Genomic DNA, 14,060 nt, shown 5'->3' with positions numbered 1-14,060 from the left:
TTATCTGGCCGGCAAAGCGGTGTACCTCGAAACATCAACCGATCTGAAGGATTTCAGCACGCGAATCGACGCAATAACGATCAACGATATCATTGATATGCTCTTTTTTCGAAATTAAATGAACTCGTACACTATACAATGCTATTTCAATGAGACTGAGTAAAGTGTTAGGAGACATGAAAAAGCGCTGAATCGTATGAAATGCGGTGACTACAGGCTTCGAACCTACAACCTAGATCAAGATAGTTCGCCGATTCCTATGTGATGACGTTATGAAATCTAGTTCAACGTTTAGTGTATTACGCGAGAATTCATATTCTCAAAACAGCTCAGTACGCATAATCATGATGATGTAGCAATGGGCGTTATATAGGCGGATGATGTGGCAATGGGCGTGGCTGATGACGTAGCAGATGATGTGGCAATGGGCGTGGCTGATGACGTAGCAGATGATGTGGCAATGGATGTGGCTGATGATGTGGCAATGGGCGTGGCTGATGATGTGGCAATGGGTGTGCTATAGGTGTGACAATGGGCGTCCTATAGGCGTGGCAATTAGGGCGACGTGGCCTTCTGGGATTGGCGGGCGCCAAACGATTCAAACCCTACTACTCACTCGGCCAAATATTCATGCTCAACAGCATCGCAACGGCGAGACGAAAGACATCCTCACAGACTCATGTGATATTGAGACCAGTTCAGGCGAAGCCAGGAGCACACTTGCCGAAAGTGGTGATTTGCAGCAGCGCCATGACGATTGCGACCGAGAAAAGCTGGTGACCACTCGGCCAAATATTCATGCTCAACAGCATCACAACGGCGAGACGAAAGACATCCTTACCGACTCATGTGATATTGAGACCAGTTCAGACGAAGCCGGGAACATACTTGTCGATAATGGTGATATGGACGATCACGAGACTGGTGATCTGGACGATCATGGCCAAGAAAAGCTGGGGACGACTCATCCCAATATTCTAGCTCATCAGCGTAGCAACGGAGATACGAAAAACACCGTCACCGATATTGGAGTCACTGCCGACGAAACCAGGAGAATACTCCCATTCAAATTCTCAGGTATATTTAGATATTCTCTCCAGTAATCACAGTACACAGCAAGTAAGCGATTTCTAAATGATGTCATTATTCTCTCATTTTAGACATTGCTTCCCTGTGGACCTGGACGCAGGAAAAAGATCGAATTGAAGCTGTTGTGAACCACAGACCACTTCAGGAGGTTGGATATAATGACTTTGAAAGGGAGTGCCTGGCTTAATGATGCGGTATGTTTTAGCGTTGTGTATGATATAACAATTTAGAACTGCATGGTTTGTTTACTACTTTCAGGTGATGGATGGCGTTCTCTTTGCTATTTGCAAGAAGGTAAGTTATAGCAGCAGTAGGATGTGTGGCAGCGCTTACCTATAGGCATACCTATATTTTATCATTTCAGTGGACAACTCATATGACAGTGATTTCATCACCAGTAGCCACTAAATGGTTTGTAGCCGGGGAATACGAAAAAAGTATGAAGATTGGAAGGACGCAATCCACCTCAGTACGCTATAAGAATTACTTCTTTGTCGTTGACGAAATACATGTAAAATCCTGTGTATGCTAATGATCACGTACATGGTGCACAAGACCTAATCAGTCATAAGCGCCACAATTCAAATAATAAAAATAATACAAAAATAATAATAATAATAAGATGAATTACTTTTGCAGTCCCCATATAAGATATTCTCTTTCCTTTAAGATTAAAAAGACAAGAAACGAATCATTTCTTTCGGCGCTTAATGTGGATCGCAATCATTGGATTTTGTTGGTAAGTGTAATCGATCGTCAAATAAAATGACATGGCGACTCAAAGTAGTTTTTACAATTTCAGATATCTGATGCGAAGTCAAACAGAGTCTGTTTGTATGACCCCGTGGGCCATGAGGGCCGTTACAAGAGAATTCTTGACGAGTTTCGGTGAGTTAGAATAAATATTTTGTCGACTGGTTTCGTATATAGGCCTATATTCATTCTGGTGTCATTTAAAGAATTCCGCCGGACATTTTCTTCACGAAGATATGTGACATCGATAATACCAAAAACAAGACCGGAAGTTCAGAAAGATGGTTTTAATTGCGGCGTACTTGTGTTAAAGGTTTGTGATGCCTATATAATTTCGCGTGGCAAGTTTGCCGCCAAGCTAAAGTTAATGATATCGGTGTAACTTTAGGCTGCTGAAGTCTATTGTAAAGATGGCGGAGCATCGATTCCTGCGTCAGGTATGGAGTTCGGCTTCAACCATTCGACGCATGCATGCTTGTGTCGGGTACAGGAAGGTATTCGGACGAATGCTGCTCGACGAAACAAGTAAATACATATATCCACGCCTTCTTGGCGGCTACGGTATAATCAGTAAACCACTATCTCTACAGATGAGAAAGAGTTGTCCGAATATTGTGTGAAATGCTACTTTGAGACACCTCCTGAGACACCACCAGGAGACAACACATACTGGGTATTAAGTGATTGACTCCAGTCATTTTGTTACGTGAATTAATTCCAATAATTTTTCTGGGTCCAGTGTAACAATTGCAATAGATGGACCCACACGGATTGCAGCCCTGGGAAATCTGCACCAAAAGGATTTTTTTATCGCGAACATTGCCACGATTTTTGCTAGGCCTATTCGTTCCTCCTACACTGTATAAGTGTATATTCTGTATATTCTGAATACATATGGCCATTGGTCACTTTCGTTTTGTCTGTAAGTATCACCCCCAACAGGATTTCCAGATTGCGCAACTAGAACTGGCGACAGGTGGCTTTATCGATTGGTCGTGATCTAGCAGATTTATCAGTTTGACAAACTATAAATGGCGAAAAGTAAGTAAGCATAAGTAGGCATAATTGCTTGATAGCAGGGATAATCCGGGTATCGTCAACTGATGGGCTGATGACCCCACCTGTTGTGAGTTTTGACCGCACTAGTGGTGGTGGGGAGGGGTCATATGGGGATGAACCCATCTGGGTCTTGCTGCAGTGGTGGGCGGATCACCCCACCATGTAGCGTGTTTCGACCGTTGTTGGTCATTTGCAAGGTGAAATCAGTCCTTTCCCATTTGCAAGATTTGTTTCCCATTTGCAGGGTATAAAGCCTTTCCCATTTGCAAGATTTGTTTCCCATATGCAAGGTAAATCGTTACCCATTTGCAAGATTTGTTTCCCATATGCAAGGTAAATCGTTACCCATTTGCAAGATTTGTTTCCCATATGCAAGATAAATCGTTACCCATTTGCAAGATTTGTTTCCCATATATGCAAGGTAAATCGTTACCCATTTGCAAGATTTGTATCCCATATGCAAGATAAATCGTTACCCATTTGCAAGATTTGTTTCCCATATGCAAGGTAAATCGTTACCCATTTGCAAGATTTGTTTCCCATATGCAAGATAAATCGTTACCCATTTGCAAGATTTGTTTCCCATATGCAAAGTAAATCGTTACCCATTTGCAAGATTTGTTTCCCATATGCAAGATAAATCGTTACCCATTTGCAAGATTTGTTTCCCATATGCAAGGTAAATCGTTACCCATTTGCAAGATTTGTTTCCCATATGCAAGGTAAATCGTTACCCATTTGCAAGATTTGTATCCCATATGCAAGGTAAATCGTTACCCATTTGCAAGATTTGTATCCCATATGCAAGGTAAAGCCTTTCCTATTTGCAAGATTTGTTTCCCATTTGCAAGGTAAATCCTTACCCATTTGCAAGGTAAGTCCTTGCCTTTGCATAACTGATGGATTTATCGTCTATTACAAGGTAAGTCCTTGCCTTTGCATAACTGATTGATTTCAATGTAAATCTTGATGAGAATCTGTAGCTGAATTGGTGGTGGGCATATACGCTAGCACCAACTACATCTGACGTCAGTTTTGGATAAAAATGTGGATTTTCAGATTTGGATTTGATGGAAATCTGGATTTGGATCTATTCGAATTGGTGGTGGTGGTGGTGGTGGTGGGGAGGGGTCATATGGTAGCACCAATTGCCGTCAGTTTTGAATGAGCATCTGGATTTTTTAATTTGGATTTGGATTTCGTGGGGGGGACCCATCTGGGTCTTGCTCCACTGGTGGGCGGATGACCCCACCATGCCTTGTGTTTCGACCGCACCAATTGCCGTCAGTTTTGAATGAGCATCTGGATTTTTTAATTTGGATTTGGATTTCGCCGAATTTGTGGGGGGGGGGCCCATCTGGGTCTTGCTCCACTGGTGGGCGGATGACCCCACCATGCCTTGTGTTTCGACCGCACCAATTGCCGTAAGTTTTGAATGAGCATCTGGATTTTTTAATTTGGATTTGGATTTCGCCGAATTTGTGGGGGGGACCCATCTGGGTCTTGCTCCACTGGTGGGCGGATGACCCCACCATGCCTTGTGTTTCGACCGTTGTTGGTCATTTGCAAGGTGAAATCAGTCCTTGCCCATTTGCAAGATTGTTTCCCATATGCAAGGTAAACCGTTACCCATTTGCAAGATTTGTTTCCCATATGCAAGGTAAATCGTTACCCATTTGCAAGATTTGTTACCCATTTGCAAGGTATGAACACCAACCCTATCGAGGTGATTGGTCCTATACTCCAAAACGCTTTATCTCTGGATATTGTCGAAGAAAAGAATATCATTCGAGTTGGTGCGATTAGCCTGTGTTTATCTGGGCAAGTCAATTTTACCTCGACTCAGCATCGTAAAATCACATAAATACCATCATAAACATATTTAATTACGAACAAAACCCTCAAAATGTCGCTCTCTGGTACAGAGGAGGTAACCTGTGACCGTAGAAATATAAATTTTTGCGGCCGTGGACACGCAATTCAATTAGTAGGTATTGGCGGCCGTCGACAAGAAAATTAAAATTACGAATTAACTCCCGACTTTTTGAGATATTTTATTTAATCTTGAAATTTTCTTCACGCTACGCACGATTCAATGCGAATTCTTTTTTCGATTTTAATATAGTCGTAGCGCCCTTTGCAATCTGAGCACCACAAAACAAATGCGAACAGCGAAGGAAAATGATGCCTCCTCCTTTTCGACTTTTTTGAAAGTGTCCTCGGAGGACGCCCAAATGCCTTCTTTTTGAAAATTTTGGTTGAATGTATTTGATAATTGGACTGAGATATAGGAAATAAGTACTCAAGTAACGCTAAGGCTGGTCGTTCGGGAGTTGAGCCAGAAAGACGACCTCCTTTTCGTTTTAGTAAAGACCACTAAACTCAAGTAAAAGTGGGTGAAATTGAAGTCGAGTGGAAGTGATGACCTTTTTTTATCAACCAACTACAAACTGAAAATTTTTGAAAAGTGTCCTCTTTAAAGAATTCCAAAATATGGCAACTCTACTACAATTACAATTGGCTCACCCGAAGATGCATCATCATTTATTTGTGCCCTAAATTTTCAAAATCTCTCCCTCCATGCATTCTACCGATGAATCTGATCGCATTGGCTGAGAAAGGATAACTATCTGATAGTAACATGTGGAACTACGAAAATTAATCACGAAATTCATTCGTGAATCGTAAAAAGCTTTCGCGCTTGGCCCGACCATGACCGTTCCCGGTACTTATTCTTAACATTATCACTATGTCGTGATTTCGGTGCGTATGGTATGACGATGTGAAAAAGTAGATTAGTCCGTAGTTCACCAGAAATAAACATGATCACTTTAAAATGGGCATTTCGCGTTCATTATGACTATTTCCTGGAATGCGGACGTGGGCCAAACACGTAATCGAAATGCGGCCGTGAATAGCAAAACGGTTGGCCACCGTGCTCTAGTACCACACTTGCAGAAAAACGGCTGCCTACATTACATTTTGGGTTGATTTCAATTTTGTAAGGTCTACCGGTCCGCATAATATATTTCGAAATTTTACCGGTCCGCGAGGTGAAAAAGGTTGAGAACCACTGTGCTATAGTTTTATGAATAATACCGTATAAGTATACCTACTATAGCCTATATATATTTCAATTCCCAAATTTTGTACTCCATTGGCTTCGGTCCCACTGGTTGGAATTAAGCCAAATCTGCGATGCAGCACCGTTTAATTTTACAAACCCCAATTAATTCATAGAGTCGATTTGAGAAAACAATGTATAGTTAATATATTGATAATTTTCCAGCTGTAATACCAATAGCTTCGCATATACGATATACCGTTACTGGCTGACGACTGACGATGACCTATGGTACGGTTTCCGTGTATACTAACTAGGCGGATTTTAATGTATGTCTGACTTTATCGTCCACAATATTTTAGCTCTCACTCAGTAAACTACCTTCGCATGTTTGTTGTGTAATAATCCCCATGATAATGAATTCGTTGTTCACTCTTTTTCTTGTATATCGTCGAGGTAGAGTCTGGAATCAAAATAGTGTATGCCCATTTTCTCACATTTTTAGTTGAATTTTTCAAATTGTTTGAAAATCATGTTATTGTAAAATTTTCATATTTGTTAGGCCATATCTTGGCCATGGTCATGTTTATCAAATTATATTTTTTGGCCAAGATGAATCCGAAAGAAGATGAAACGATCTTTTCATTTAAAGTTAATCGTCTCAAAATGCGTGATATAGACAAAAGCTACTATGGTTCTGTTGTGATTGAGGATTTGAGGTAGATAGGTAGGCGTCATGCTAGTTTTGATTGGCTGTCCCTGTCCTGTTGCTCTAACCCAGTAAAAAGACACTGTGCCGTGTAGTGTAAAGTATAGACATAACCGGTACAAGAGACTAGAGAATGGTGCATTTTGTGAATTTTAGACCCAAGTTTTATCACACAGAGTTGCATCATTTTCAGCAACGTATTATTATGTTGTTGTTTTTCAGTCACGAAATGGGATTGTAGATTTTTGAATGTTTTTTTGATCTGAATCGGATATTTTTTAGGACTGAACTCGCACTAAAAAATATCGCTCGTCACTGGCTAACATATCGACCACTCGTGGTCTGCTCAGCGCTCATTACATGTAATTTAAAGGCGTGAGTTTTGAGAAGATGGATGTTGAGATGGAAGTTTTGGAGGACCAAGCTGGCTTGGAATGCGAGGGGGCTGTTGAAGGGGCGCGTGTGTGTGAGGTGGAAGTTTTGGGGGACCAAAATGGCTTGGAATGTGAGATGGCTGTTGAAGGGGCGCGTGTGTGTGAGGTGGAAGTTTTGGAGGACCAAGTTGCCTTGGAATGTAAGGAGGCTGTTGATGGGGCACGTGTCTACGAGATTGAAGTTTTATAGATTCAAGACGCCCCGGAATGTGAGGGCGCCGTGGAAGGGGCGCGTGACTGTGACGCGACTCGAGCAGTGCCATTTTACAACCACGTAAGTCGAACAGGCACGTAGCCAGAGGGGGGTTTCGGTGGCCGAAACCCCTTTTTTTGAAGCGTGAAACCCTCTCCTTAAACGCGAAACCCGTCTTTTTGAAATGACCGTTCTTACACTTGGTTGCAATTAGATAAGTCGTATTATCAGTGTGGCGCGCGGCCAATTAGCGAGAGGCGTATTGTCAATTAGTGGGATTCGTCTGTGCACATTGCACTGCCCAATGTAACGCGGCGCGATCTCCCGCTGAGATGGTTGCAAAATTAGGTCGTTTATTACTGGCCTGATTTATCGCATCTCCAACAAGCCTAGTTCCGCCGGCTTGAATAATCACATCATGCAATAGACCCGGTGCGCACTATACCATCGATGGCCTCCAGTGGCTCCCAACGTGGCCGATATTGCCCTCCAGGGGGCGTAAATAACGAGGGGGGCGATTACGCGTAAAACGGCTACATTGGAGTCAAGTCGGAGAAATGAACTTTTTTTTTAGTCAACTCACGAAAATTTGGATTTAAAAGTTCAATTTTCAACTTGGTGATTAGTGTTTGTATGCCCACTTTTCGGTTCCTAATATTTTGGGGCCATGTTCGGTGTGGAGCTTGAAAAGGGAGCGATGGGTCGAAAAAAGTTGGGAACCACTGGCCTGCGCAATCGTATCTGCATTGGCCTTGTGTGCAAGTGCACGATATCATCGCTGGCCTACACAATCGCATCTACGATAGGCCTAGTTCGAATGATATCATCGCTTGCCTAACTACCGCGTCTCGGGCCTAGCGTGCTTTGGCTACCGACGGCTTGGAGACAGTGCCGTCAGGCATACGCTGATTGTGATTTAAGTGTGACATCCCGAAACTGAATGGCATCAAATGTACGTAAACATGTGCGACGCGTGCGTACATGCGTAATTGATTTCCGCCAATACACGGAACGTAACCGTCGGAAGATGTGCGTCAAGACTTGAGCTATAAAAGAGGGAAGTTTTGAACCACCTGAAATCGGCGTCATTATAGCACATATTCCGTAAAAACTTGGACATTTTGACTTGCGCAAATTGCCCCTCGAGGCTACGTAAGACGCGTTCTTGGGCGCAGGTATTTAATTGTTCACAACAGAGCAGGAAGTCGCTAATTACCAGTACTTCCGGTCTCGCCGACAAGCTTATCGTACGCGTATAATCGTCAACACGAAGAGATTGTGTAATCGTCATTTACGCATGTACTTAAAGCTAATGAATTGATGCTAAATTAGTGAATTCGTAATAAATCAAAACCCCTCCCTTATTTTTCGGCTGAGTACTCGCCTGAAGTTATTAAAATTTTATTTTCTTTGCAGGAAGATGATATTGTCGAATCATCGCTATCCGACCCTTCCACTGCGCAGATAAGTTCTGAAGTGTCCGGCACGGACCAATCGGCATATAATATAGTGGAGGGGGCATCGGAAAGAGGATATGACATGCTGTTTGACGGTCAAGGTCACTCTTACACCAGGAAAAAGACAAACATGGATGGCTCGACTGTTTGGAGGTGTAAGAACCGTTCAAAAGCGCCGTGCCAGGCAACGGTGAAAGAGCAGGACGGCAATTTTACGAGGGGCGCGCACGAGCACAACTACCCTGGAGTTCCCGGCGTCTATGTGCGCGCGTTGATTTCTAAAGAGACAAAGTCCACAGCGCTAAAGAATCCTTTTGAATCAGCCGCGCGGATTGCTCGAGCCGTCTCCAGAAAATACCTGCTCAACAATGAGCTTGATATGCTGGGATTGATACCTATTGACAATTTAAGTAGGAACGCGAACTATGCGCGTGCATGTTCGAGGCCGCAGGAACCGAAGACGCTCAAGTTCAAACTTGATTTGGACGTGCCTTCTAATTTCCTGCTCGCAGATATTATTCCGAGAGGGGCCCGTCACCTCTTGTTTGCGTCCGAGCAGCAGATTGACCTTCTAAGAAATTCAAAAACATGGTTTGCGGACGCGACATGTGAAGTCGTGCGAAAACCTTTCTGCCAACTTTTCTCTATCCACGCATTCGTTCGAGCCGGGGACGCGACAAAGCAAATACCTTTGTTGTTTGCCCTGATGTCGCGAAATCGAAAATCAGACTATGTCGCTGTTTTGAACAAAGTTATCGGCGCGGTAGGCGAATGCAGAGTGAAAAGAGTTGTGTGCGACTTTGACTTGGCGATTTGGAAGTCGTTTTTCACGGCGTTTCCCGGGGTTGACGTGAAGGGGTGTTCTTACCACTTCACGCAACGCGTTCTCCAGGAAATTAAGGAGTTGAAGCTTTCGAAATGTTACGCTGCCAGGAAAGCCACTCACGCTGTTATCAGACAGCTGTTATGCCCGCAGCTGATGTTGATGAGTCTGTGCTTTATGCCCGCAGAACTCATACAGCCAAGTTTTTCCAGGCTGAGGCGCAAGCACGCCAACCCCAAACTCGAACCATTATTCGACTACATTCAGAGCGCATGGGTAACATCCAAAGATTGGAAGCCGCATAATTGGAGCGTTTACCAATCTGCAGGCCGTGTTATTTTTGGCATTTCAGGAGCCAGATGCCAAAACTGCCAAAAATAAAAATTTGAAAATGCCAAAAATAAGCAATTTTTGGCATATGCCAAAAATAACACGGCCTGCCAAATAGTGTATTTCGTTCATGGTGTTGTGTTAACAGGACCGCGTTACAAGCGAGAAGAGCGTTTGAGAAAGGCAGGTTTCATTATCTGGGTCCAGCCCACCCATTCGGGGTGAAAGCATGGTGTCCTAAATGGTGTGGGCACAGCGAGGTTGAACGGCTGACTGCATTTGGTTTACGTCATACTTTCCATTTGTCCAAAGGCAATTTTACGACCATTTTTGACCGGCTTGTCGAGCGCTAAATTTGATAAAACGGGTATCAATGAGAAGCTGCCGCAGTGCTGATTATTAAAATATAAATTATATTCTGCTCATAGAACTGGAACCCCCAAAATCAACCACGATTTTTGCATTGTGATCGAGTTGAACATCGTGACGCAACAAACTGTCTGGCTATTTCTGAGCTGCATAGTCTCGTTTTGCCAGACAGTCATGTTGCGTCAATGTTCTTAAACAAGCTAACCTTCCCAGGACTCTTCCATGCGAGTTGGTAATATTAAAGCCACCTGAAGTGACCAAAGTCCTCTGGAAATATATCGGTACACTGAAGGAGAAATGATAGTCGGGCTACTAAATAGAATGTGTTGAGAGACAACACAGGAAACTCCTGGAAAAGGATCGGGAAGAAAATTCCTTCCGCGATGAGATCGATGACACTGGCGAAGTGATCTCTTTTCATGATGCACGGAAGCCGGTTCGGCCCTCCAAAGATTTTGAAGCTCTGAAAACCTTTTGTGGATGACTGGCAACATTCTTTCCCTCAACGGCTACTGTTGAAGCCGATATTTCCCAGATTCGCTGGGCGAGAAATGTATTTAGGAGAAACCTAGCTGACCTGAGTTTGTAAGCACTGTTACTGTGCAAACGATCCAAGTCTATTCAACAGCTATAACAATCAGCTGTTGAGCGTGTTTGTTAGGCTTTTTTTTGCTTATTGGCACCGATTCCGATGGATACTGCACATTTTGTGGTTTCGTTTGATATTATTAATCTATGAAATCGTTAGGTTTTTTCTTCTTCTTATTGTTTGTTGGCACTGATTATACGTGGATGCTGCACATTTTGTGGTGTCTTTTGACAAACTAGCCCAAATAAAGCGTTTTTGTGACTAATTCGAGACTGAAATTATCTATTTAGAGGAAGATGCCAAAACTGCCAAAAATAAAAATCGAAAAATGCCAAAAATAAGTTATTTTTGGCAGTTTTGGCATATGCCAAAAATAACACGGCCTGCCAATCTGCGATTCGCACCAGCGATGACGTGGAGGGGTGGCACAATCGGCTGAACGTACGACGATCAAAGGGCGGCGTGCAATTATACAGCCTCATTCTTCTGTTGCACGAGGAAGGGTCGTTCTCATACGAGCAGGAGGCACTCCTCTCTGATAACAAGGTCAAGAAACATCGCCGCAAGCAGTGTCTGTCGACTGACGGCCAATTGTATGAACTCTGGAGGCAGTTTAAAAAAGGACGGAAGACCCCTCGTCGACTGCTCAAAGACATTGCCGGGATATCGATGACCTGTTTATGACGATCGATCATGAATATATGTGCTTTCTTCGTTTTTATTTATTTGCTATGGTTTTTTCGTTATTTTTAAACATTCGATATTTTAAACAATTAGACATGGTTGTAATGACTCGAGTCGTGATTTTGTAATGTCTCGACTGGGGCTGGGCAAAATCGAGTACCTGAGTGATTCGATTCTGAATCACACGCTTCGAATCGAGTATTCGCGTAGAGAGAGAGAGTTATGATATTCTTTCTCGCCTGCACCATCGAGATGCTTTGGCGACGGAGTTGCGATACGGCCCCATGAGGTCATCTAGTCTGCGCCCCCGTTTTTTTTTTCTCGTCCATGCTATCCGTGATTGCTGAGCGCCTAGCAGGACAGCTGCGGATACCATTTTTCGAGTCTTTGGTATGACCCGGCCGGGGATCGAACCCACGACCTACCGCTCGAGAAGCCGGACGCATAACCATTACACTATCTCGCTCGCTCATTATGACGCCATAACAGAATGCAATATGTCAAAGTGCAAATATGTACCTTTTATGCCATCACAAAGAACATAATGCCTGTTATCTGTCATATACCGATTTCATTGCACTTAATGACAATGTGGTGTGATGATCATGGCTTCGGAAATGTGTTATTTCCAGTAACGTTCGTGGCTTTGTGCTATGTCTCGTATGCTGCGACACGGCCAATCAAGTTTTCAAGACTTCCTCAATGGAAGTATCAAAACTATAATTCTCGTAAATTATCTTTCAGTGGCGAGGAGCATACAATTTCATTACTTGAAAAATTCGTCTTTTACTACTCGACTCGAATCATTAAAATTAATACTCAAATCATTGTGCCCAGCCCTAGTTGAAATGACTCGACTTGACTCGAGTCATTTTCTCAAAACACCGAATTGACTCGGCTCAATTTGTGTATTGACTCGACTTGAACTCTAGTCATTGCGCATGACTCGGGACTCAGACGGCCAACAACGACATTTCATTGTAATTTCGAAGAATAGTAAACTAAAACGCGCCATTGGTATTTCGCAGTGGCGGCTCGTGACAATATCGGGTGGTGGGGCAAGGGCTGCGAGCGACTTTTATCAAGATGACGTCACAATGGCGTTTTCCAACGTAAAAAAGTAACTTTATGATGGTCACATGAATTTCCCGACAACAGTGATTTGAACGTAGGTGCCGCGAGAGGTTTGCCGGTGAGCCGTGACTTGAAGTGTGGTAACAAATGTTTTATTCATTTATTTTTAATCAAAGGATTATTTTACAAAATGAACGTGAATTAAGAATCGCCCTATGCCACGAATCAAGTATCAGGTCATCCTTAATAGCATGCGTTATGATTTCATGGTAGAGTTAGAGATTACGCAAATCGATTGACCCTAATTTTTCTAAGCCCGTCCGAAAGTGTTTCGTACACGATCCTGGTGTGTTACGACCACTAAGCTGGTGGTTACGACCAGAGATGGGCGGATTCCAAAATTTCGGGATCCGAATCTATCCGGATCCGGCTTGCAATTGGAAATTCAGAGTCCAAAGAAATCCGGCTGGTGAATGTCCAGTTCGGAATCCGAAAAAATCCTGCCAGAACAATGCTAATTAATCATATCACAGCAAAAAAATCCGGCTAAAATCCAACCGTCACCCCAAATTCAAAATCCGGATCCAGTCCGGCCAGGTAAAAAAACATTGAAATCCTGCTCCGGCTCCAGAACCGGACTGTGGCCATCTCTGGTTACGACCAGGTGATAATAGGCAACCAAAGCGGAGGCACCCGGCGTACGATTGGATCAATAGACTGGACAGTGGACAACTTCTAGACCTCTCATTTTCGCTCTAAAGGCAACTGCGTAAACTACGTACGGAGCAAAGATTCAATACGATTCATGTTCGCGCTTGACTTGACCTGACTAATTCCAATGACTAGAACTCGAGAGATTGCGTAAGCCTAACTGGAAAGGTCAACGAGTTCGGACACATACGCAATTGTTATCTCATAGATTGGGCCTGTCATATTGAATCCAGAACATCAATTTGAATGGTCTTTGAAGAACTAAGGACAGCGGCCTCGGAACTTCGGTCTCGGAACAACATAGGACATTTTGACCTTGAAACTGGAGACTGTGACACAACACATACGGCTTACTGTCTATAAGTCTGCTGCGAAATCGCCGTTGGAAAATATATTAATCAATAAATACATGAATAAAAGCCGTAAACTTAGTATACTGTTACAAGAAATCATCGAGAAGTAGCATACGCAATCTCATAACCCATTCCGGTATGGTACACTGTCAAAATCAATACAAACAGACGAACACCGAACTTTGACTAAAATAGATCGAGGAATAGGCTGATCGAATGATCAGCTGTTAGCCGACATCGAAAATGAAATAGCTATCGCATTTGACAGAAGATTGTAAGCAAATGGTTTGAAGGCCACAATTTCACAGTGAAATGGACATTGGCTAACATAAAATTATGTGAATATTTGAATGCAAACCGAGAATCTTG

At 43.1% G+C, this 14,060-nt stretch overlaps 2 protein-coding genes across 2 annotated transcripts; both read left to right on the top strand.

Moving 5' to 3' along the window:
• The first annotated feature begins 675 nt into the window (after positions 1 to 675).
• On the top strand, positions 676 to 2,755 carry LOC145435063 (uncharacterized). Its single transcript, XM_080312349.1, has 8 exons — positions 676 to 1,077; positions 1,161 to 1,283; positions 1,348 to 1,383; positions 1,454 to 1,558; positions 1,760 to 1,828; positions 1,892 to 2,155; positions 2,231 to 2,367; positions 2,433 to 2,755. The coding sequence occupies exons 2-6, from the start codon at positions 1,248 to 1,250 to the stop codon at positions 1,979 to 1,981; spliced, it is 336 nt and encodes a 111-aa protein (XP_080168475.1). The 5' UTR covers positions 676 to 1,077; positions 1,161 to 1,247; the 3' UTR covers positions 1,982 to 2,155; positions 2,231 to 2,367; positions 2,433 to 2,755.
• A 4,275-nt stretch (positions 2,756 to 7,030) lies between these two features.
• LOC145436539 (uncharacterized) lies at positions 7,031 to 11,553 on the top strand. The gene is made up of 3 exons (XM_080313901.1): positions 7,031 to 7,382; positions 8,718 to 9,857; positions 11,326 to 11,553. The coding sequence occupies exons 2-3, from the start codon at positions 8,841 to 8,843 to the stop codon at positions 11,551 to 11,553; spliced, it is 1,245 nt and encodes a 414-aa protein (XP_080170027.1). The 5' UTR covers positions 7,031 to 7,382; positions 8,718 to 8,840.
• Positions 11,554 to 14,060: the final 2,507 nt, after the last annotated feature.

Source organism: Botryllus schlosseri, chromosome 3, assembly GCF_051294905.1.
Source record: "Botryllus schlosseri isolate E-star chromosome 3, Bs_hap1, whole genome shotgun sequence".
In the NCBI taxonomy this organism is placed as follows: Eukaryota; Metazoa; Chordata; class Ascidiacea; order Stolidobranchia; family Styelidae; genus Botryllus; species Botryllus schlosseri.
This window is presented reverse-complemented; position numbering and strand designations above follow the sequence as displayed.

Excerpts from the sequence above, each read along its gene's own strand:
- LOC145436539 (XM_080313901.1), top strand. The coding sequence starts at position 8,841 with ATGCTGTTTGACGGTCAAGGTCACTCTTACACCAGGAAAAAGACAAAC. Across the intron at positions 9,858-11,325 it reads ACTACATTCAGAGCGCATGG|GGCGGCGTGCAATTATACAG; the intron begins GTAACATCCAAA and ends CGACGATCAAAG.
- LOC145435063 (XM_080312349.1), top strand. The coding sequence starts at position 1,248 with ATGACTTTGAAAGGGAGTGCCTGGCTTAATGATGCG. Across the intron at positions 1,284-1,347 it reads GTGCCTGGCTTAATGATGCG|GTGATGGATGGCGTTCTCTT; the intron begins GTATGTTTTAGC and ends TACTACTTTCAG. Across the intron at positions 1,829-1,891 it reads GCAATCATTGGATTTTGTTG|ATATCTGATGCGAAGTCAAA; the intron begins GTAAGTGTAATC and ends TTACAATTTCAG.